The following is a 24,211-nucleotide window of genomic DNA, read 5'->3' on the forward strand; positions in this document are numbered from 1 at the left end:
GGACTGGGAAACTACTTTATTTGATGCTCTGACGGTGGCTACGCGTCATGATACATTTATCTACAGCCGTAGAATGCACACCACCAAGGGCGAGGCCTAAGTTGAACTCAGGACTTGGGGTGATAACGATGAGTCAATGTCAGTTCCCCAATGGTTACAGACGTACCATTCTGGTGGAGGCTGTTGGGGGTTGTTGCTAGTTCGGAAGTCTTTGGACTTTCCAGGCAATTGTGTTGTGAACCTAAACCTGCTGTAAGGAAGAAAGATTTTTTTTTCTTAAGTGGGTTCTGATATATGTGAGTATGCATGGCAGTGTTATTCATAATAAGCAAAAAGTGGAGAAAATCTGAAGTCCATCAATGTACAAGTATTCATACAATGAAATACTCAGCAATAGAAAGAGATGAAGTACTGGCGTGTCCTTGCAGCACAGACAGACCTGGGCAGCATCATGGGAAGTGAAAGACGGCAGTCACAAAGAACCACGTGTTCTGAGATTCTGTTCATATGACTGTCCCCGAGCCAGAAAATAGATGGGTGGTGGCCTGGACGAAGGGGCGTCAGGGATGGAGGGCTGATAAGTAAAGGGAGCAGAGCTTCTTCGTGAGGTGATGAAAATATCCTAAAGTTGATTATGGTGATGGGTAGACAATTCTGCAAATAAATGAAAGGCTACTAAATTATACACTTCAGGGGGGTGAATCATATGGTGTGTGAGTTGTATCTCAAGAAAACTGTTTAAAAATCTTTTTGAAGTTGGCTCTGAGCCTGACATCGGGTTTTGTTTTCTTTTTTGTCCAGTTACAGGTGGGCATTTGTTCCAGAAGTGGACACAGAGGGCCCTGCCTTCCTGTCGGATCTCGAGGAGAGTCACCAAGAGTGCAAACCCCACACCGTTAGGATTCTGGAACTTCTAAAACTGAAATACGGGGTAAATGTCTTCCTTTTTGCAATTTATATTTGTGGCAGAAGGGACAAATCTAGGCAGCGAGAAAAGTCCTTCACGCGCTGCTTGACTTGAATGACTTTGAATAATTTTCTGAAGTTCTTTGATCCGAGTCTTAAAACTTGGAGGTGGTAGACATCCCATCTTTACTTTCTCATTTTTATGTCGCTTTCTCATCCCAGTTGCCGAGGTAAGCATCCTGGATGACAGGATCGGGATCCGTGGAAGTTTTATACACAGAGTCCCTTTATTATGCTGAGGACAGGCCTGCAGGAAACATGTTTGGGGCCTGGCTGGGGAGGGCACGGGCAGGGGCTGGGGTGGAAAATGTCAGTTGAAGACCAGCATTTGAGTTCATTTGGAAACTGCCATGAGTGCAGGTAGTGAATGTTCTTAAGGAACCCACTGCTTAGGTCTGCAGCCCACGTGTACCTCACTTGCATCTCTAACCCTTAGCAAAGCCGTATCATCTTTACGGGGTTGGATGGTGTGTGTGTGTGTGTGTGTGTGTGTTTTTGCAGGAAATTGGCAGCTCTGATGAGATCACCATGAAGAATGAATTCCCCCTTCTGCGCCAGCATTCCATTTCCAGCATCAGGCAACTGGTGCCATTCTTCCAGACTCTCAGTTGTGCTTTTAAAAGCCAGAGTAAACTGCCTGCTGATACCCGAGGACCTCCGGTCTTGGAGTTTCCTGTCACAGATAGCCCAAGGGTCTTGAAACAACTAGAAGAATGTGTTGAGTATGATTTTTTGGAACATCTGGAATGTTAACCATGTAAGAGAGAATTTCAAATCCGTTTACTGATACTGCTGTGAAAACCAGGATATATCCTAAACAAGAAAAGAGCCGGGATAGTGCTTTTAAATAAGTTTATTTCAATTTTGAAGGTCGATTTCAGATAATTTTCTGTGGGGCAACAAAACACACCTCCCTAAATGCCTTGTAATATATTTGGATCTGATTGTATGTTTCTTCCTCAATTTATGTAAAGAAAATAAAATAATATATCATCTGATGCTAGCACAAAATTTGTAATATGAAGTGTGAAGGTAATGAGTTGTTTTCTCATGTTTGATGTAGATATATGGGCTGTGTCAGTATATTTCCCTAAAAGTTTATACTTGTTGAATATTACTTTTAACCTTTCACTCATGTCCTTTAAAGCATTTATTTTCGTACCATATTTTAAAGCCAAAGTATGTTATCTTCTGAAAATAATAATTGCCATTACCATTGGCTTCAGCAGTGCTGAGGGCTTGAAGATACCACAGTGTATTTAACTCTTGCCCATTAAAAGCGCATGGTAGGTGGCTCAGTTGGTTAAGCATCTGTTTCAGCTCAGATCATGATCTCAGGGTTATGAGTTCAAGCCCCAGGTCGGGCTTCATACTCAGAGCAGAGTCTGCTTGGCATTCTTTCCCTCTCCCTCCCCCTCTGCCTCCCCCACCTCCCGCTCTTGCATATATTCTTTCTCTCTCTCAAATAAATAAATAAAATCTTTTTTTAAAAAATCACATGTTAAGGGGCACTGGCTGGCTCAGTCGGTGGAGCCTGTGACTCTTGATCTCGGGGTTATAGGAGTTCAAGCCCCACACTGGGTACAGAAATGATAAATGAACTTTTTTTCTAAAATCACATGTGAAAATCACAGTGCATCCAGCTTCAAAAGAAATACATAGTTTTCAAAACTCTAACGGCTGGAACCTTAGTTATGTACGATTAATTGCTTTGCCAGCACTTTCCATTGTGGAGCCTTTAATGCCTGAAGCTACTGGCAGGGAAACTGACCCTTTGGACTCTTCCTTCATACGCTGTCCTTTCTGGGATCTTTTTCCCACTTTGTAGACATCCCTTTTCATTAAAATAATCCCTCTCTCAGCTCAGACTCCTCTCGCCTGCAGCAGCAGGTCACCCCACTCTTTCCCAGCCTCTCTGTCTCTCTGCCAGCTGCCCTATTCAGAGTCCTGGCTTGGCGCCTCTGCTGTGGGAGCCTCCACTCTGCCAGCAAGCGTGCTCTGCCTTCCCGACTTGCCTACCTCATGTCCCCCTTTCAGCCTCCAGAGCACTGCGTGGAGTCTCATTCCCGCCCAGAGGGTGCCTACGAGGCCTAATGTGTGCTCTCAGGTCCATCCTTTCTGTAAACCAGGGTGTTCTGGAATGCAACCAACCTTAAGTTCCTCCTAACATCCTTCTACTTACCAGTCTGTGTGCAGTGCCAAAGCAGCTCGCTTCATTAGCCCCGGTCTAGGATTTGGGGAGCACAGAACCACCTGATTACCTAAAGAAGGGCTGAAGAGAAAAAAAAAAAAAAAGCACCACTGGAAACACGGGCATTCATCCAAATGTGTGTGAAAATTCTGGGTTTTTACACCTAAGGGGATATCTTTAAAAACATTTGCAAGTTTGGTCACTGAAATTTTAAATATTGAAGTGTAGACTTCTAAATCCTGCGTGACTTACACTGTGAGCGAGCCGTAATTCAGATTGTGAGGAAATAGCCATCGGCTGATTAACAGTTTACACCAAAGTGGGTGCATGTGTTCATATATGAAAATTTACAACAAAACTAACAATGTCATCAGCTATCAGGCAGTGGAAGGCAGTTCCTGTATCTGTACCTAGATTTACAAATTTTGTTTTTCATTTTTTTTCTCCCTCGTATCTAAAAACAGCTTAATGGTTTCTGAAAATACCCTTATGTCATTTAATCCTTATTTTTTAAATGGAAATCTTAAAAGACACGGATTCAACAACATCCCTATGTTTCTCCTAGAACACCGACGAAGTCTTAGAAACATGATGTATCTCTAAATCTTTCATTAGTGGTACCACAGCAGTTGACAGTGTAAGCTCCAAAGCCAACTTGCCTGGGTGTGACTCAGCTTCTCCACATACTAGCTTGGGCAAAACTTCGTGCCTCAGCCTTCTCAGCTATAAAATGGGAATACCGACTAAGTGTATCTTAGGGTCGTAGCAACTTATCGTCTCCGTGCCGCCTTTGTGATCTATGAACAGTTTTGATCATGCACCCATCAGTAAAAAAGTAGACTGTGCCCACCCCAATGTCTGGAAACATGAGGAAAAACAAGATTAACAGTTTGGGTATCTTCTTTTTACTTCCCTTCTGCACCCCACTTTGGAGCCAATGCTCTGACTCCATTCCTCCCAGAGGAAGCTGGTGCTCTGTGTTTAGCTCTTAGTCACTGCACTGAGGGCAGGGATTCTGCTGGGAGAGGTGGGGTTGCCAAGGGCGGCCACAGCAAAGCAGAACACACGGACGCTCTAACAGTTGGACACCCAGAGCCGCAGGCCGTGTTGGTGGCACGCGTGTGTGGGGATAACATGATCCCCGCTGCTAGGGCGCTTACCAGGGGCCAGGCACGGCACCAAGTGCGTTACCCGAATCCTTTTCTTTCTTACCACCTCCTTAGGAAGTAGGGGCTTACCCCATTCTACAAGTTCAGCAGAGCCAGGAAACAAAACCTAAGTCTGTCTCCCTCTAGAGCCCTATGTTCTCAACCCCAGCGCTGAGAAAGTGAGACCGGAAATCCCTGAGGTGGCTGCTCCTTTCTGGTAACGTGTGGAAGGCGGTTTCTGAAACTACCCCACCCATTTATCACTTCCTGTAAAACCAGCTGGTGTTAGGGCCACAGCACTCCTAGCTTTGAAGGTGTGGTGAGATGTGTTTTAGAGGAGACCAGACCTTATTGCCCATTAGTTACACATTATGCCCACCGAAATTAGGAGTACAAGTAGCGATTTGTGGAAATAGTTGATGAAGTTTGTACCTAAAAGTTTTGACCGACTACCCAGGAGACGACAGAATTCTGTGCCATTGGAATAAAATGCTTCGGTGTGAGACCTGCGAGGAGGTATTATCTGCAGGTCAGTGAGGCAAACCAATGAACATGCAAAACCAACGTCTTCAAAGAAAGTATGATTGGGACCAGGATGTGGACCAACTAAGGAGTTTCTCTACTCTATATGAAGGAACAGCTGGGCTTCTGTGACTGTTACAGGACTGTGTGTGTGTGTGTGTGTGTGTGTGTGTGTGTGTATTTATATTTATGTGTGCGTGTGCACTCGTGTGTGCATATCTTGTTAAGTCCTGTAGTAATCATTCCAGACTATTCAATCCTCTTCAACCAGACTCGGTGCTGTCTCTGAAGTTCAGAGTGAAGGGGACCCTTTCCAGCATTTTTGAGAATGGGTATGAGTATCCCAAGGTCAGAAATCTGTCTGTTACAGTTGGAATCCAGCAAAGCAACTATGCTTAGCAGGGGTCCTCCCACTGGGATGTGCAGGAGACCCACCTGGAGAACTTGCTAACTTGCAGAATGCCTAGCCTCCTCTCCAGAGCGTCTGGATCAGGAGATGGGATGACACTCAGGAATTTGCCTGCGTCACAAGTTGTTTTTGTCACAGGTGCGTCCTGAACCATTCTCGGAGAAACACTAGTTTTCAGAGCAATTTATTCACAAATATGGTTACTTTCAAGGAAGCCAAGAGGAAATAGCAAGCTGAGCTTGTTAGGTTACTTCTACTCCCATTTAGGGAGCTCCTTCCAAGTGGTTCTCCATCTAAATCAAGGAAGTCCACCTTTAAGCGGAGGGGGAAAGGAAATAGACTTTAAAATACTGTAAGTCTAGGACAAGAGTAAGGTACTTCCTCCAAGAGTTAAAAATAGAATTACCATGTGATCCAGAAATGCCACTAAAAAGAACTGAAAGCACGGTCTCAGATGATGAAGTTCTAGAACCTAGGTGAGGTCCGGAGCCGATGGCTAAGAAAGAATTCTTAAGACATCTCTGGTGCAAAAAGGTGGTTTATTAAAGCATGGGGACAGGACCTGTGGGCAGAAAGAGCTGCTGCCCCGCTATCCTGAGGAGTGGCTGATTATGTACACAGGAGTTGGGTAGGTGAGGACAAAGGGGATGATGTTAGTCTCTACGGAATTTTGGAAGCAAGGTCTCCAGGACCTTGAGGGGCTAACTATTGTTGGGAGAAAGGTTATTTATTACTAGTAAAAAATCTTCTCGTGAGACCCTTTAGATGTCTATCAGTGGGTCATGTGCTTGGGAATGATTGCTGACACTATCTTGGAGGTTTAGAGATAAAGTTTCACATTTCTCCTACCCAGTGTCAGTGAGATTTAGGGTTAGAAGAAATTTAACTTTATTTACATTTCCCTCGGCCTCAGCCTCCTTCAGGGCAACGTTAGGGCTTGAGGAACTGAGTTATTTGTCTCTGGAAATTGGCCTATTGATAAGATAGCTTCTTTGGGGGCACCTGGTGCCCATTGGATTAAAGCCTCTGCCTTCAGCTCAGGTCATGCATGATCCCAGGGTCCTGGGATCGAGCCCCGCAGCGGGCTCTCTGCTCAGCAGAGGGCTTGCTTCCCTTCCTCTCCCTCTGCCTGCCTCTCTGCCTGCTTGTGATCTCGGTCTGCCAAATAAATAAATAAAATCTTAAAAAAGAAAAAAAAAAAAGATAGTTTCTTTGTTGTAAATCACTAGGACATTTGTAGACCAAGGGAGACTCCTGTCTTGCAGGGTTGTGATCTCTGCAAGTTAACTGTTTTTCTTTTAGGGCAGCCAGGGGTGCCTGAGGAATGGCACACATACTACCGAGGGGAGCGGGTGGAGAGGGGGGGTGCAAGGTGCCAGACTTTGCTTTGTCCTCAGCCAGCCTCCTGCCCCCTCGTCATCAGATACTTGGACCCCCATGTTCACAGCATTTCCACAACAGCCAAGAGGTGGAAATGACCCAAGTGTCCATTGACAGATGAATGGATAAACAAAATGTGGTCTATAAACACAACGAATTATTATTCAGCCTTAAAAAGGAAGGACTTCTCACACATGCTATAACATGGACAAACCTTGAGGATATGGTAAGTATACCAGTCCCAAAAGGACGAACGTATAATTCCACTTGCATGACGGACCTGAAATAGATTCAGAGACACAAAGCAGAATGGTGGTTACCAGGGGCTGGGGGTGGGAGATGGGGAGTTAGTGTTTAATGGGTGTAGCATTTCAGTTTGGAAAGATGAAAAATTTCCAGGGATGGATGGTGGTGATGGGGACACAGCAATGTGAGTAAAATTAATGTCACCCGATTGTACACTTAAAAAAGGGTTAAAATGGTAAATTTTAGGTTCTGTATACAGTACAATTCTTAACACAAAAACAAATATACTGTGAGTTTAAAGGGAAGGCATGGGAGACAGCTGGGGTTCCCTCTTATGTAATGAACAAACATCTCATTCTGGGTCCACCCCCAAAGTCAACCAGAAGCAGATGGGAGGTAGAAAATTAAGGAGAAGCTTGCCCTTCAACGTTTTGGCTCTAAAAGAAGTCACTTAACATGTTACCCTAAATTGAGATTGTAGTAATGACTCGGGACCTGGAGGCCTCGCCGGTCTCTTCTGTCTCCAACCACTCAGCGTTTCTTGCATTTCTATCGTGTCATTCCAACTGCTTGATACTATCGTCTCCTCTTTTTTCACCCAACAAGTCCTGCTCAAGTCGCTTACTTAACGAATATGCGGGAGCCAGTCTTTGACACCCAGACTCCTCGGTCTTGCTCCTTTCCACGGGTCCTCATGCTGTTAGGGTACAGAGTCGACCACCCCTCAATTAGACAGAGAACACTCTCGATAATGCAAGTCACACAGCAAGGTTTATTTCCAGCTAGCTGGGGTCCAAGTATCTGCCCGACGCAGTAGGTTTCAACAAGGACCCCGAGCACTCAAAGCCAAGGGTTTATATAGCATTTTTTTTAAACGTCCAACTCGCAGTAACTTTCCATCACTTCAGAGACCATACATACTTTTGGCTTGCGGCCCCCTGGTGGTTTAGTAAGATAAGCTCTCTTCAACATCTGGTCCCCGAGCAGCAACCGCCTATCTGTCCTGGTGGTTTAAGCTGATCAGCTGAAGCCGGGGTGTTGCAGGGTGGGGTACTTTCTTGAAGCTAAAGCAGGGTGGGGTCCCTGGATCTAAAGTAAGGGAAGGGAAAAGTTCAGCCTTTGGGCCTGAGATGGCTGCCCAAGCTAAGATGGCTGTACTTATGCTAACCCACTCTTACAATGCACAGTGAGGCACTTTGTCACAGGGAGGCCCTAGTAATCGAGTACTGATGACATAGCCCATTGCCGGCTGCAAGGCCAGCACCCCTTGTGTGGAAGAGACAGAGCCCGTATCTTCAGTTCTTTTGGGGTCTGGCATATATAAACAGCCTGAGATACCTAAATGAAAAACATAAAAGTTTGATTTTCTGAAAAAGATGGTGCTGGAGGAGGAAGAAAGGCGAGTAAACCCAAGTTTGAGTGAAGTAATTTCTAGGACTAGACAGCTGGGGCTCAAGAAACACTGGGTTTTTGGCCCCAAACCTGGACCCTCCTTCACTCTAGTACCCACGTCCCTGAGGCTCACGCTGTCTCACTGACCACCCGCCACTGGTGCGTGAGGATGCTGGGGTTGGCTTGCTTTCCCCACTCCTCCCCGCAGGTCCTTGAACTGCCGGATTCCAGTTAGGCCAACCCACCCGGAAAACATGTGAAGACTGCTTTTTCTGTCTCCACTGGGCTCGTCCTCCATTCTTACTGGACCCTTGACAACAAAACACCACTGTATTCTCTGGAGGGTGAACACTGGAGCCTGGGCACTACCGCATCGTATGGAGAGAGCTCCTTGTGTGTTAAAGAGGCCATCTTAACTAATAAGCACACAACTGTCTATTCTTTCACGGTTCCCGTGTAATTGTTTTATGTTTGTTTCCGATTCTAAGCCAGGTTCACAATCTAATTGTCACAGAACCTAAATACTTCAGGAAACAGACAAATTGTCTACTAAGATTGAGAGAGGTGGAGCTTGTGGCTAATTGAAGCACATAACCAACCTAAAACTAATCAAACTTATGAAAAGTTAATATATACAAATCAAGGGGTGCCTGGCTGGCTCAGTCAGTAGAGCATGTGTGACTCTTGATCTTGAGGTCGTGGGTTCGAGCCCCACATTGGATGTAGAGATCACTTAAAAATAAAATTTTATATATTTATACATATATATATGCACATAAGACAGTTTCTTGAGATCAACATCTCTATAATCTACCTACCTATCTAAATGACCAGTAATAAGGTAGATGAAATCCCACTTAAAAAAACAAATATAATAAAATATTCAGGGGGAAAAACTTCATAAGAACTCCTTGAAGAAAATATTTCCAAAGGAGTAAAGAAAACGTGGAGTGAAAGGAAAGGCTTACTAGGTCTTGAAGAGGGAAGATCCAGCATCATCAAGTTGTGAATTCTAAATTAATCTGTAAATGTAATGCAATCCCCCAGAAGCAACACTTAGATTTTTTTTTTTTTTTTTGAACCAGGAAAACTCATTCTAAAATTTACATGGAAAAAACAGACAAAAGTAGCCAGAAATTTTCTGAAAAAGAAGAGAACTAAATTGAGTAGATCTTGAAACATACTATAACCTAAATAATTGGTACCAGTGCAGAAATGAACAGCAGATTAATAGAACAAAACAGAAAGCCCTTCAATGGACACAAATGCGAGGAAGAATTTAGTATATAATAAAAGTGACACTTCAAATCAATAGGGGGAAAGAAAGGTGGCTTATCTGATGAATGGTATAGAGATAACTGGGTAACTCAACAGAAAAAAAATTAAATTGGATGTATACCTCCCATCTTTCACCAAAATAAATTCCAAACAGATCAAAGATGGAAAGCATGGAAAAGCCATAAAAATACTAGAAGAAATCAAGAGAAGACGTCTATATAAGCCAAGAATGGAGATGATCTTTCTTAGACGAATATAAATTCCAGAAGTCATAAGAGAAAGTTCAATAATTTTGACTATATACAATATCTTCTAAAAGTCTGCATAACAAAAATCATGAGCAAAGTAAAATACAAATGGCAGACTGAGAAAAATATTTGAGACTCCTATTACAAAGGGCTAATTTCTCCAATCCTCAAAGAACTCCTATCAAAAGAAAAAGAACAGTAAAATGGGCAAAAAGTATGAACAGGGAGTTCTACACACATGAAAAAACAACTGGCTTTAACACATGTAAAAAGGTGCCCAATTTACAAAAGGCCTTGCAGTATGAGGGAAAGATTAAAATTGCTCTGAAACATTTTTCACTGACCATTTCAGCGGGTATTAGCAATGGGGAAATAGGATCCCTTCGACATTGCTGTAAGGAATATAAATTGCTACAAGCTCTGTAGAGGAAATCTGGCTCCTATCAAAGTTTCTATCAAAACTATGAATGGATGTATCTTTTGCCTCAACAGTTCTTTCAGGAATTTATTTGATATACATACATATGTGTAAAATGACTTAAGTTTTTCATTGTCGTCTTATTGATAATAACAAAAGTGTAGACACAATCTGTGCCCACCCGCAGAAGGATTGGCTGAAGAAGTTTCAGTGCATCAGTAAAATGGAATGTTATTGGGGTGCCTGGCTGGCTCAGCAGAACACGTGACTCTTGATCTCGTCGTGAGTTTGAGACCCACAATGGGCATAGAGATTACTAAAAAAAAGAAAAAAGAAAAGGAATGTTATGAGGTTGCAAAATAACATGAGGAAGCTCTTTATGTGGTTATGGAAAGATCTCCGTGATACACTGCTTACACTGTTGAACGTAAAACTCAAGATGCATAACGGTGTAAGTTGGTAAAACCACCAGATTTCACGTTGTGTTGATTTAGATCAGGTGGAGATTTTGTTTATGTGACTAATATTCCAACCCTTGTATGGACTTTAAAAAATTTCTTTCCCTGCCTTAGTCCATTTGGGCTGCTATAACAAAAATACCATAGGCTGGTTGGCTTATACAACAAACCCTTGGTTTGGGCTGAGGTCATGCTCTCTCTCTCTCTCTCTGTCTCTCTCAAATAAATGAATAAATCCTTTTGAAAAAATCACCTCAAGTCAGCTTTGACTTTTTTAAAATAAAGACTTCCATGCAAGCTTGGGTTTGTCTGATACAACGACCAGAGGGGTGTGGTGGGACATTTAGTTTCCTGTAAAATCCTCTTTTATACCAACCTGGTTTAAGCTTAGCCTATACATGTTTGCCTCAAATTTTTTTCAATATGAGTAAGCTCTGAGAATGCAGAATTCCACAGTGTGCTCAGTTGTGTGAAAAAAAGGGGGAGGGGGCAAGGAATTGATTTAGGTAGTACTTGCTTGTACATGAATATATTGTCTATGCCTTTTGTTGCCCTAACAAATTATCACAAACTTAGTGGCTTAAAACAACAGAAATTGCTTCTCTTCCAGTTCTGGAGGCCAGATGTCTGAAGTTGTCTCCTCTGTAGACTCTGGGGTCTCTAGAGTGGAGTTTCCTGATCTTTTCTGGCTTCTAGAACTGCATTCTTTGGCTCGAGGCCCTTTCTATATTTCCACAACCAACAGCATAGCATGTTCAAGTCTCTCTCTGCTGCAGAGGTCAAATAATCGTGACCCCATCTCCCTCTGCCTTTGTTTTATAACGACAGTTGGGATTACATCTGGGGCCCATCCACATAATCCAGGCTGATCTCGTCTCAAAATGAAAGTAATTTGCTGAATAGCTAATAAGTGAAGAAGCCGGATATAGCCCTAGACTGACAGTGCACTATACTATTAAAATTCTATTTTGATTTTCACAAAGCTGTAGTAGAGACTCATCAAATCAATTTCACAAGTCACAAATGGGCCACAATTTAACAAACACAGCCTTGAAATCGTTAAGTTTTCTATTTTGTTCACCACTGCACCCTTAGAGCCCTGACATTGACAGACACGCAGAAGGCTCTCAATAAAGAGTTGATGAGAAAGCTTCTTACATAACAATCTTAACGCTGGAGGAAACCAAGAAATTATCCAGTCCAGGGCATTACAATTGGTATTAACTAGCACTTAGGTGATTTCACATTATGTCACTGGCCCAATGATGAGTCACAAAGTGACAACAAAACATTTTTTTTTTTAAGTTTTATTTATTTCCTTGAGAGAGAGCAAGAGCAATAGCGAGAGAGGAAAAGGGAGAAGCAGACCCCCCGCTGAGCAAAGAGCCTGATGTGGGGCTTGATCCCAGGACCCTGAGGTTATGACCTGAGCTGAAGGCACATGCATAACCTACTGAGCCACCCAGACGCCCCTAAACATTTTCTCATTCACGTAGCTCTTCCTCAAATCACGATGGGAGTTACCTTCCAATAGACCCATCAGAAGCTGAAAATATTTTAAGCTGAAAATGAATTTAGGGCGCCTGGGTGGCTCAGTGGGTTGGGCCTCTGCCTTGGCTCAGGTCATGATCTCAGGGTCCTGGGATCAAGCCCCACACTGGGCTCTCTGCTCAGCGGGGAGCCTGCTTCCTCCTCTCTCGCTGCCTGCCTCTCTGCCTACTTGTGATCTCTCTCTGTGTGTCAAATGGATGGATAAAATCTTAAAAAAAGAAAATGCATTTAATACAACATATTGAACATCATAGCTTAGCGTAGCATCACCTTAGATGTGCTCAGAACACTTACGTTAGCCCACAGTCCAACAAAATCATCTAATGCAAAGCTGTATTTTGTGTAATTTACTAAAAACTGTCTGAAAGTGAAAACCAGATTGTTTGGGTGCAACGGTTCTAAGTGTATATAGGTTGTTTATTCTGATAGCATGGCTGATTGGGCACTACAGCTTACTGCTACCCAGCAACACGAGAGAGGTTCATACCGGATATCGCTAGCCCAGTGTTAATTTTGAAAATAAAATAAAAACCACCAGTTATTTTACTAGCAAAAATGGGCTTACTCAAGAATAAAAGAGAACTATAATCGGGGACAAACAAGTTGCAGCAAAATCCAGAGTCAAGTCCAGGGAATAAAAGGGAGGTAACCTTTCTTAAGGAGAGAAGGAGTAGGTTGGGAAGGCTGTTATAAACTAAAAAGTCCACTGCAGTAAACTGGGCATTCAAAGTGTAGTGGCTTCTTGGCTGAGGCGTTTCAGGGTTGTAGGAGACAAGGTAAGTGCTTTTTCTTTCCCACAGAGATATTAAAGTAGTACCAAGGTCAAATCCTGGTAATGTCAAGTCTGTCTCTTCCTGTTGGGTCTGCAATTGGTGAAACTGGTTAGGCAGGAGAGGTCACCCTGGGGAAACTCCAACTCCACTTTAGTGAGGTTTCCGTTTATTGATTTTCACACCAGCAAAAGAGCAAAATCCAAAATTCTAAGTACGGTTTTAAAAAAAAAAAAGATTTCATTTCTTTATTTGAAAGAGAGAGTGCAGATTGAGAGAGAGAGAGAACAAGCTGGGATTGGGTAACGGAGGGAGAAGGAGAAGCAGACTCCCCCCTGAACAGGGAGCCCAATGCTGGGCTTCATCCCAGAACCCCGAGATCATGACCTGAGCGAAAAGCAGACTCTTAACTGACTGAGCCACCCAGGTGCCCCCCAATTAGTTTCTACCGAATGCGTATCATTTCCACACCATGGTAAAGCTGACAAATGCTAAGTAGAACTGTAGCAAGTGGCGAGACAATCTGTATTGGAAATAATATTTAGTATGTAGTAAGCCTGAACTAATGTATACCAGATTGTTTATATGTTCTGGTGAAGAGATTCGGGGTAAATTTCATGTTTTGTATTTCCGTATTATCGGAATTTTTACAAAGAAAATGTATTACAGTAAAAAAAGCAACAGGTGGGGAGTGGATGGGAGAAATGGGTTAACTCGGTTTTGGCTTTTTTTTTTTCTTTAGTTAAAAACAAATGAATGAAAAACAAGTGTTGGAGACCTGACATGTGCTTATACTTCCCAAAAATCAGGACAAAGAGATAAAAGGAAAAACTAAAAGCAGAAAACCTAAATGGATATTTAAAGAACCCTTTCCACCCTTTCTTCACCTACAGTACGGAAGAGCCCTAAACTTACTCGTTTCTATATCCTACTCACGTAGCCCAAGACCCGGCGCAAAGTCGGCACTGAGTAAGTGTGCATGAGCGAAAGGGCTCTCTTCACCAGGCCGAAGGATGGTAACTTCCAGGGCAAATCCAACACGCACCAAGTCTACACCTCGCTAACACGGCTTCAAATCACACGGACACAGGCGGGAACCGGATGGCTTTTTTCAGCGCAATTCGCATCCAGCCGCGTCATACGCCTCGAGCTCACCTCTCCCGGCCCCAGCGTACAAGGTCACCTACCCCTCTGGGCCCCAGCGGTCGGCGTAACGAACCTCGAACTCCGGACCCTCAACTTCCCAAGCCCAGTTAATGCCGCCGGCGTCCCTTTCGCGCCCGCCCCTCTCACACATGCGCCCTTCCCCTAGCAGGGCCCAGCGCTTCGAGCCCAGTTCCCCCCGGCCTCAAACACCCCCGCGATTTACTTTCCCCACACTCTTACAACTGCGCCTGAGGCGGAAGTGGGCGGGCGGGGCAGTCCCTCGCCCCGCCCCGGAAGTGGGCGGGCCTCAGCAGGCTCCACAGTCGTCCCGGCCGCCTCCCAGTCGGGTTGCGGCCGAGGCCGGTCCTGGCTTTGTAGCTCGCTCAAGATGGCGGCGCAACCACCCAGCGGGATCCGCCTCAGCGCGGTGAGCAGCCGCGAGGGGTGGAGCAGGCCGTGTCCCAGGAGGGCGGGCAGGCGGGCAAGCGAGGGGGGGCCGGCAGTGGGCGGTGGCGACTGGTCGGCGCGGCTGCTGGGGCCGCGGCGGGGCCAGGGGAGGGGGCGGCCATCTCGCTCCCGTCGGCGGAGCGACTCGGCGGCGGACAGGGCCGGGCGGTGCGGGCCGGACTGCGTTCGGTTTCCTCTGCGCTGCGTTCCGTTTCCTCCGCGCTGGGTTTCTGTTTTGCCCCCCGCGGCTTTGGGGCGTGCCGGGGCCGCGGCCCCTCCTCCCGGCTCCCGCCTCGCGCTCCCTAGCAGCTGTCGTTCGAGGGCGAGGCCTCAGTGGCCGCACCACCCGTCCCTCGGACCGCGGGGTCCCCTGACCCTTCCCGGCCTCTGGGCCGGCGGGGCGCCCCGGAGCGGGAGGGGGAGGGAACAGGAGCGGCAGTCCGCGGCCAGAAATGCCAGGCGGCCTTGACCTCTAGGCGGTGGGACGGGGTGAAGCGAGCCGGGACGGGTCTTCCTGATTCGTTCACATTCCTGCGGCTTCCCTCCAGTTAAGCCCTCGGGCCCAGATCACCAAGTCACTGGGTTCTCCCGTTTTCTCTGGCCTCTCCGTCGTGTCTGTTTCGGGGCGTTCTTGGAAACCCTCCAGCATTTCTTGTATCTATGAGTCCTGAGTCATAGGGAGCGGTCAAACACAAGAATGAAATTTCACCTCCTAAAATGTGGGCGTGGCTTTCCTGATTATCCTCAGAAAGTTCGTGTTGTGAAGGAGTGTACCTCCTCTTTTGAGGTTGGTGACTCTTGCCGGAGAACGGCTACCGTAGTCTCGTTAAATTTAACTATCGATTGGTAATACTATTGCTTTAAAAATGGTGCATTGCCCTCTGACTTCTTTCGTTTAATCATTCTTACCCACACCTGGTATTGTTGGACTTCAATACTTTTTCGGTATGATGAATGTAAAGTGTATTTGGGCTTATTTACATTTAACTTTTTTAAAAAACACCTATTGTATCCTTTGCGCATTTTTGTATTTTCCCTTAAAGAGATTTTTATTGATCCGTAAGTGTTCTTTACCTATACTGAATAAAGGTCCTTTGGTTACATAACTGGCCTGTTGAATGAGATAATATTTAGTAGTCTGAATATAGAGAACAACTTTATTCTTTCTTACCACTGGGTTTAAATATTGCTTGCCTCTCTTCAGTGCTTGGGTGAATCTGGGCATATGTAAGTAAGGCTTTCCAGTTAGCCTCAGGTATTGTAAAGTCTGTCCTCATGTAATTTAAAATATCTTATACAATTTAATGCCCAGCTCTTCCCCCTCTCAGAGTGGGCCACGTTATGTACCAGAATCCTGTAGTGGGGAAAAGGAGTGAACTGGTTTTGTCCTGTTTCTGCACTAGGATTTTCTTCTCATTTCCCTGGCCCCTCCAGTGTTGCTGTCTTAAGTTCTCCAAGACTGAGGCGATGAAGGGAGCAAACATAGGAGTCACAACAGTGTTAAGAGACCGGTATTGTTGTTAGCTGGCTTTCTGGGTGAAGCAGCTGTCCATGTGCTAAATATTCCTTTTGTGGGTAATATGGGCTGTTTGGAACCTCACAGACGGAAATCTCCCATCTGCAGCTTCTGGACTGTATCTCCACCCATCTTTTTGCTTTAGGACAGGAATTGGCAAACTACGGCTTATGGGCCAAATCCAGCCTGCCACCTGTTTTTGTATGGCCCATAAGCTAAGAAGGATTTTTTTTTTAAGATTTTATTTATTTGACAGAGAGAGATCACAAGTAAGCAGAGAGGCAAGCAGAGAGAGAGAGAGGAGACTCCCCGTGGAGCAGAGAGCCTGATGTGGAGCCTGGATCCCAGGACCCTGGGATCATGACCTGAGCTGAAGGCAGCTCCTTTAACCCACTGAACCACCCAAGCGCCCCAAGAATGATTCTTAAACATGATTCTTAAGCAGTTGGAAAAAATCAAGAGAGTATTTTGCAGCATATGAAAATTATGTGACATACACATTTCAGTTTCCATAAATTTCATTTGACTACAGCTATGCTCACTGTTTGGGTGTAGCTATCAAATGCTTTCATTAGGAGTCTAGGAATTAATGAGTTTATGCATTTGTCAAAAGTCATAGATCCTAAAAACACTATATGTTTATTTAAAAATTTAAAAATTAAAATTAAAAAAAAAGTCATAGATCCTAAGACATAAGGGATGAACCATAATCATATATGCAAATTTTAATTTAGGAGGGCAAGAGATCCAAGGACAGAATGCAGAATGACAAAAACATTTAAATTTTTGCTTTTTGCTTTCCTATCTCTAAGTAAAAATGCTGGTACCGTTTTGTTGTTTTCCAGTAGTCCTGCTGCGGATTTAACTGACACGTGCATACTCTTTTCACATCCTCCCATCCTTCCAATGCATTTATCTTTTTTGTTGAATTACTGTATGATTTATCACTCTTATCATTATTCACAAGTGAGCCAACCAGAACTATGATTGCATTTTCTTTGTTGTACAGCTCTTTGTCTTTCTGAGGTTAATAATTGTATTTTGTTTGCTTAGATTTGCTCTTTTATCCAAACTTTTCACAGTGTGCTCAAGCACACCCAATATTTTGTTAGTTTTGTTGGCTTACTTGTGTTTTGGGGACTTCCCTTTATCATCTTTATGGAAATTTCCTTCCCCTTTCGTTGTGTCTCCATTCCACATATTCCTCTTTTGGAGTTTACTCCCTTGGCAGGTGCAGTAGACTAGTGACGCAGAGCATGGGCTCTGGAGCCCACCTGCCTGGGTTAAATTCCTAACTGACAACTGGATATGTAACCTTGGCAGATTACTCTCTCTGTGCCTGGGTTTCCAAAATGAAGGATGGGCAGTCACCTCAAAGGGTGGTTTTAAACATTAAAGGAGCAAATACATATAAAAGGTTTGTGCATGCATTAAGTGCCCAGTAAATATTTGCTGTTTTTGTTCCTGGTAGTGGTGGAGTGCATCCATCCTTCCAAAAACAAGTATGGCTTCTGAGAGCAGAAAACACGGGAAGAAAAAAATTTTATGTCATTTCTTGGAAATATGTTTATGTTACTGTTGCTTGCCCTTTATATATCATTTAGCTGGATTTGTTATTCTAAATTTAGGAACGACTTCTCTTAGAAATTTAAAAGCATGCTTTATTGTAATAGAGTCCTATGTATTATATTGGACACTTAGGCTGGAAATTCAAGTTCTTAATAATCTGGGAAGTTTTCTCATTTATTTGACATATTTCTCCCTCTGTTTCTCAGTTTTCTTTTGTCTCCTGTTTTCCTACTTGTTTCTTTCTTTTCTGGGAGATTTCCTCCATTTGTTCTTCTTTCTCTTATTATTTATTTAATCATTATAATTAATAATTATATTGGTTATATATAATAATATATCTCTTTTAAAAGATCCATTTATTTATTTGAGAGAGCAAGGTGAGCTTGTGCACACAGCAGGGAGAAAGGGGAGAGGGAGGGGGAGAGAGTCTGAAGCAGATTCAGAAATTAGGACTTGAGTGGAAACCAAGAGTCAGACACTTAACAATCTGCACCACCCGGGTGCCCCTCTGAATGTCTTTTTAAAATCTTCCTTGGACAGGGGTGCCTGGCTGGCTGAGTCAATGGAGTGTGTGACTGTTGATCTCAGGGTCATGAGTTAAAGCCCTGCACTGGGTATGGAGCCTACTTATTTTATATATATATATATATATATATATATATATATATATATATATACATTCACACACACATACACACACTCTCTCTCTCTCTATCGATCAAGCAATCATCTCCCCTGGACAAAATATTTGTTATCACTGGCCATATTGATCACAGCATTTTTGAAGTTTTCTTTTGCTTGCTGCATGCCGGTGCTTGCTTTGTTCCTTTTTCTTTGTGTTTCTGACTTACAATTTTATAGTCTCAAATGTCTGGAGATGGTTAACCTGCTTACGTTTCCAAGTAAGTCGCACAGCTGACTGGACATACATGAGTAGAGCTCCTTTGGAGGGCTTCAGTGTTGGGTGATGAGATAGGTAGTAATCAGTTATGTTTTGTTGGGGGCACTCTGTGTCAGTATTTGTAAGAGCCTAAAGAATGGAAGAATGGAAATGTTTGAAAATAAAATAGGCTTGTTTAAAGTTACATAAAAATTTGTGATGAGCATTGGATGTTGTGTGGAAGTGTTGAATCACTATATTGTGCACCTGATAATAATATTACCCAGTATGCTTACTAATTGGAATTTAAATAAAATCTTCAAAAAATAACTTAAAAATTTTTTTAAGTAATTCTTAAAACATGGGAACAACAGGGGCATCTGGGTGGCTCAGTGGGTTAAGCCACTGCCTTCGGCTCAGGTCATGATCTCAGGGTCCTGGGATCGAGCCCCACATCGGGTTCTCCACTCAGCGGGGAGCCTGCTTACCCCCCCCCCCGCCTGCCTCTCTGTCTACTTGTGATCTCTCCCTCTCTCTATCAAATAAATAAATTTTTTAAAAAACCTTAAAAAAAAAAGAAAAAAAATTAAAAAAAAAAGTGGGAACAACAAAAATAAGATGCTATCCAAAAAGGCCTGGCACAACTGTAAAAGAAGCAGATGGAACTTTTGGAAATCATTTGGTTTTCCAGAGAGGAATTCTGCATCTAGTCTTTTGCCATGGCGTATATAATTCTGGCTGCTAGCTCTCCTGAAAGCTCCGCTGGGAAAAAGAAATGGGAGTATCAGGTTGTTCAGTTTGCTGACTTGATATTTATCTCTTTGTTATTGTAGTAAAAGACACTTAAAATTTACCATCTTGATCATTTTTAAGTATTTAAGTCAGTACTATTAAATACATTCATGTTGTCGTACAGTCTTCAGAATTCTTTTCATCTTGCAAAACTAAAACTCTGTACCTATTAAAAAATAATTCTCCATTCTCCCTTCGCATAGCCCCTAGCAGCCACCATTCTGCTTTCTGTGAATTTGATTACTGTTGGTATCTCATGTAAGAGTAATCATGAATTATTTGTCATTTTGTGACTGGCTTATTTCACTTAGCATAATGTTCTCAGGGTGGTTCATCCAGTTGTAGCATATGTCAAGGGATCTTTTCCTTCCAAGGTGGAATACTATTCCCTTGTATGAATATACCACATTTTTTTTTCCCATTCATTGATGGATTATATGTGGCTTCCACCTTTTGGGTATTGTGCATAATGCTCCTATGAACAGGGGTGTACAAATAATCTCTTCAAGATCCTGCTTCCATTTCTTCTCAGTATGTACCCAGCAGTGGAATTGCTGGATCATACAGCAGTTCTATGTTTAATTTTATAGTACCATGCTAATAAGTATGAGGTGGTATCTCATTGTGGTTTTGTTTGTATATCCCTAGTGATTAGTGATGGGGAGCATCTTGTATTAGTGGCCATTTGTATACAGTCCTTGGAGAAATAGCCAAGTCCTTTGCCTACTATTTAATTAGGTTTTTAGTCTTTGTGTTGATGTGTGTAGGAGTTCTTTATGTGTTCTGGATATGAACCTCTTATCAGATACTTGATTTGCAGATTTTTTTCCCGTTCTATAGATTGCTTTTTCATTCTATTGATTGTATCCTTTATTTTTAAAAAAGATTTTATTTGTTCATTTATTTATTTGAGAGAGAGTGAGGAGTAGGGTGGCGGGGGTGGGCAGAGAGAAGAAGAAGCAGACTCTGTACTGAGCAGGGAGTCTCATTCTGACTCGTGACTTGATCCAGGGGTCCTGGGATCATGACCTAGGCCAAAAGCAGATGACCAACCGACTAAACCACTCAGGCATCCCAGTTGTATCCTTTAATGTGTAGAAGTTTTAAATTTTGATACAGTACAATTGATTTTGTTTTGTTTCCTATACTTTTTGTGTCATATCCAAGAAATCATTGCCAAATCCAGTGTCATGAAATTTTTCCCCTATGCTTTCTTCTTAAAGTTTTATAGTTTTAATTCTTTTTGTTAGATCTTTCATCCATTTTAAGGTGTCCTTTTTTTTTTTTTCTCTATATGGTGTGAAGTAAGAGTACAACTTGAGTCTTTTACATATGGATATCATGGATATCTAGCTTTCCCAGCACTATTTATTGAAGAGACTGTCTTTTTCTTATTGAATGGTCTTTACACCCTTGTGGAAAATCATTTGGCCATATATGTGAGGGTTTATTTCTGGGCTGTTTGCTGACTTGCTTTTAACCCACCTGTTTTCGTTGTCCCTGAGCCTGCAGTCATCACTTTCTCCCAAGAACAGACCTCCAGTTTTCTGCCTGCTTGCTTAGAGTAGTTGCAAGGTGAAAGAAGAAACGGGGGGGGGGGGGGGGGCTGGAATCTTTCCTGCTTCTTTAAAGACTTTGAAGCTATCTTGTTTTCTTTTTTTTTTTTTTAAAGATTTTATTTATTTATTTGACAGAGAGAGATCACAAGTAGACAGAGAGGCAGGCAGAGAGAGAGAGAGGGAAGCAGGCTCGCCGCTGAGCAGAGAGCCTGATGTGGGACTCGATCCCAGGACCCTGAGATCATGACTTGAGCCGAAGGCAGCGGCTTAACCCACTGAGCCACCCAGGCGCCCAAGCTATCTTGTTTTCATACAACCTCTAGAACATTTGACTTTGGAGGCACAAAAATCTAATTCCTAAGGCTTTCTGGAGTTCTGCCAAGATTCCTGGTCCACTTCTTGTTTCCCATCTCTTTATAGTTTTCAGACTCAGCTCTTTATGGGCTGTTGAATCAGTTGTCATATCTATGCTTTCCAACTTCCAAACCACTGACTACTTTATCTACTATTATCCATCACTTCTCTGATTGCTTTTGTTCTGGTTTATTCCCCCCCACCCCCCCCTCATTAAAAAGCAGTTTCAGGTGGGAGCACAGGTAAACACTCCCATGTGTTCAGGGTTACAAAAAGTTTTATATTTAACTGATTTTTAAAATGTGTGACTATTTGTTGATTCTAAAAGTTATATTCTTTTTAAAAAATATTTTATTTATTTATTTGGTAGACAGAGATCACAAGTAGGCAGAGAGGCAGGCAGAGAGAGAGGAGGAAGCAGGCTCCCCGCTGAGCAGAGAGACCCCTGTGCGATCATGACCTGAGCCTAAGGCAGAAGTTCAACCCACTGAGCCACCCAGGCACCCCTAAAAGTTATATTAATTCTTTTTTTTTTTTTTTTTCATTTTAGTTTTTCAGCGTAACAGTATTCATTCTTTTTGCACAACACCCAGTGCTCCATGCAAAACGTGCCCTCCCAATTACCCACCACCTGTTCCCCCAACCTCCCACCCCTGACCCTTCAAAACCCTCAGGTTGTTTTTCAGAGTCCATAGTCTCTTATGGTTTGCCTCCCCTTCCAAATTTTTTTTTTTTTAATAAACATATAATGTATTTTTATCCCCGGGGTACAGGTCTGTGAATCGCCAGGTTTACACACTTCACAGCACTCACGATAGCACTTACCCTCCCCAATGTCCATAGCCCCCTCCCCCTCTCCCAATCCCACCTCCCCCCAGCAACCCCCAGTTTGTTTTGTGAGATTAAGAGTCATTTATGGTTTGTCTCCCTCCCAATCCCATCTTGTTTCATTTATTCTTCTCCTATCCCCCTACCCCCCCATGTTGCTTCTCCATGTCCTCATATCAGGGAGATCATATGATAGTTGTCTTTCTCCGATTGACTTATTTCACTAAGCATGATACGCTCTAGTTCCATCCACGTCGTCGCAAATGGCATGATTTCATTTCTTTTGATGGCTGCATAGTATTCCATTGTGTATATATACCACATCTTCTTTATCCATTCATCTGTTGATGGACATCTAGGTTCTTTCCATAGTTTGGCTATTGTAGACATTGCTGCTATAAACATTCGGGTACACGTGCCCCTTCGGATCACTACGTCTGTATCTTTAGGGTAAATACCCAGTAGTGCAATTGCTGGGTCATAGGGTAGTTCTATTTTCAACATTTTGAGGAATCTCCATGCTGTTTTCCAGAGTGGTTGCACCAGCTTGCATTCCCACCAACAGTGGAGGAGGGTTCCCCTTTCTCCACATCCTCTCCAGCATCTGTCATTTCCTGACTTGTTAATTTTAGCCATTCTGACTGGTGTGAGGTGATATCTCATTGTGGTTTTGATTTGTATTTCCCTGATGCCGAGTGACGTGGAGCACTTTTTCATGTGTCTGTTGGCCATCTGGATGTCTTCTTTGCAGAAATGTCTGTTCATATCCTCTGCCCATTTCTTGATTGGATTGTTTGTTCTTTGGGTGTTGAGTTTGCTAAGTTCCTTATAGATTTTGGATACTAGCCCTTTATCTGATATGTCGTTTGCAAATATCTTCTCCCATTCTGTCAGTTGTCTTTTGGTTTTGTTAACTGTTTCCTTTGCTGTGCAAAAGCTTTTGATCTTGATGAAATCCCAATAGTTCATTTTTGCCCTTCCTTCCCTTGCCTTTGCCGTTGTTCCTAGGAAGATGTTGCTACGGCTGAGGTCGAAGAGGTTGCTGCCTGCATTCTCCTCAAGGATTTTGATGGATTCCTTTCTCACATTGAGGTCCTTCATCCATTTGGAGTCTTTTCTTGTGTGGTGTAAGGAAGTGGTCCAATTTCATTTTTCTGCATGTGGCTGTCCAATTTTCCCAGCACCATTTATTGAAGAGGCTGTCTTTTTTCCATTGGATATTCTTTCCTGCTTTGTCGAAGATTAGTTGACCATAGAGTTGAGGGTCTATTTCTGGGCTCTCTATTCTGTTCCACTGATCTATGTGTCTGTTTTTGTGCCAGTACCATGCTGTCTTGATGATGACAGCTTTGTATAATTGTTTTTTTTTTTAAGATTTTATTTTATTTACCTGACAGAGATCACAAGTAGGCAGAGAGGCAGGAAGAGAGGGAGGTGGAAGCAGGCTCCCTGCTGAGCAGAGAGCTGGATGCGGGGCTCGATCCCAGGACCCTGAGATCATGACCTGAGCCGAAGGCAGAGGCTTAACCCACTGAGCCACCCAGGCGCCCCTAGTTATATTAATTCTTTAAAAAATCTGTGTAGTCTTCAAAGCATAGCATTTTTGTGTGTGTTTCCTGAATTTTTGGAAGTGGGAAGTGATGTCTAATACTACTGAATCTTGTTTGCTAACATTTTCTCCTGGTGGATTGTTCCCTTAAATGATTGTTCCCTGGGGCGCCTGGGTGGCTCAGTGGGTTGGGCCTCTGCCTTAGGCTTGGGTCATGATCCCAGGGTCCTGGGATCGAGCCCCACATCGGGCTATCTGCTTGGTGGGGAGCCTGCTTCTCCTTCTCTCTCTGCTTGCTTGCTGCTCTGTCTACTTGTGATCTCTCTCTCTCTCTCTCTCTCTCTCTCTCGGTGTCAAATAAATAAGTAAAATCTTAAGAAAAAAAAGATTGTTCCCGTATCTTAGATTTTGTACTCAAATAGTCTCCCAAATAATGACCTAAGGGAATCCTCTGCCCTCTGGTTGAGGCTTTGCTCTCCATAGTGTTTCTGCAAATTATATAAATTGATACAACTTAACCCAAGTGAAGGCATGCCCTTTTTTACAGAGCTTCTTGTTACACTTTTTTTTTTTTTTTTAAGTATCTAGACCAAA

The 24,211-nt window shown here is 43.2% G+C and overlaps 2 protein-coding genes and 1 long non-coding RNA gene across 6 annotated transcripts in view; 2 read left to right on the forward strand and 1 right to left on the reverse strand.

Moving 5' to 3' along the window:
- Positions 1-2,315, forward strand: part of DOP1B (DOP1 leucine zipper like protein B) — a 103,313-nt gene extending 100,998 nt beyond the window's left edge. For 3 of the 4 annotated variants that reach the window (XM_046001949.1, XM_046001950.1, XM_046001952.1), the window contains 2 exons: positions 802-931; positions 1,468-2,314. In XM_046001949.1, the coding sequence (XP_045857905.1) occupies positions 802-931; positions 1,468-1,719 (382 nt within the window). In that variant the 3' untranslated portion in view covers positions 1,720-2,314. Of the gene's footprint in view, positions 1-801; positions 932-1,467 lie in introns of all 4 variants that reach the window. The other variant, XM_046001951.1, reaches the window with a different exon arrangement.
- Positions 2,316-10,271: 7,956 nt separating this feature from the next.
- On the reverse strand, positions 10,272-14,342 carry LOC123939895. The gene is made up of 2 exons (XR_006818000.1): positions 13,893-14,342; positions 10,272-10,514 (listed from the first exon to the last, which is right to left on the reverse strand). It is a non-coding gene; the product is annotated as an uncharacterized LOC123939895 (long non-coding RNA).
- A 23-nt stretch (positions 14,343-14,365) lies between these two features.
- MORC3 (MORC family CW-type zinc finger 3) overlaps positions 14,366-24,211 on the forward strand; it is a 43,726-nt gene continuing 33,880 nt past the window's right edge. Inside the window, exon 1 of the mRNA XM_046001935.1 lies at positions 14,366-14,550. Coding sequence (XP_045857891.1) covers positions 14,512-14,550 — 39 coding nt within the window. The 5' untranslated portion in view covers positions 14,366-14,511. The remainder of the gene's footprint in view (positions 14,551-24,211) is intronic.

Source organism: Meles meles, chromosome 4 (genome assembly GCF_922984935.1).
Source record: "Meles meles chromosome 4, mMelMel3.1 paternal haplotype, whole genome shotgun sequence".
NCBI lineage: Eukaryota > Metazoa > Chordata > Mammalia > Carnivora > Mustelidae > Meles > Meles meles.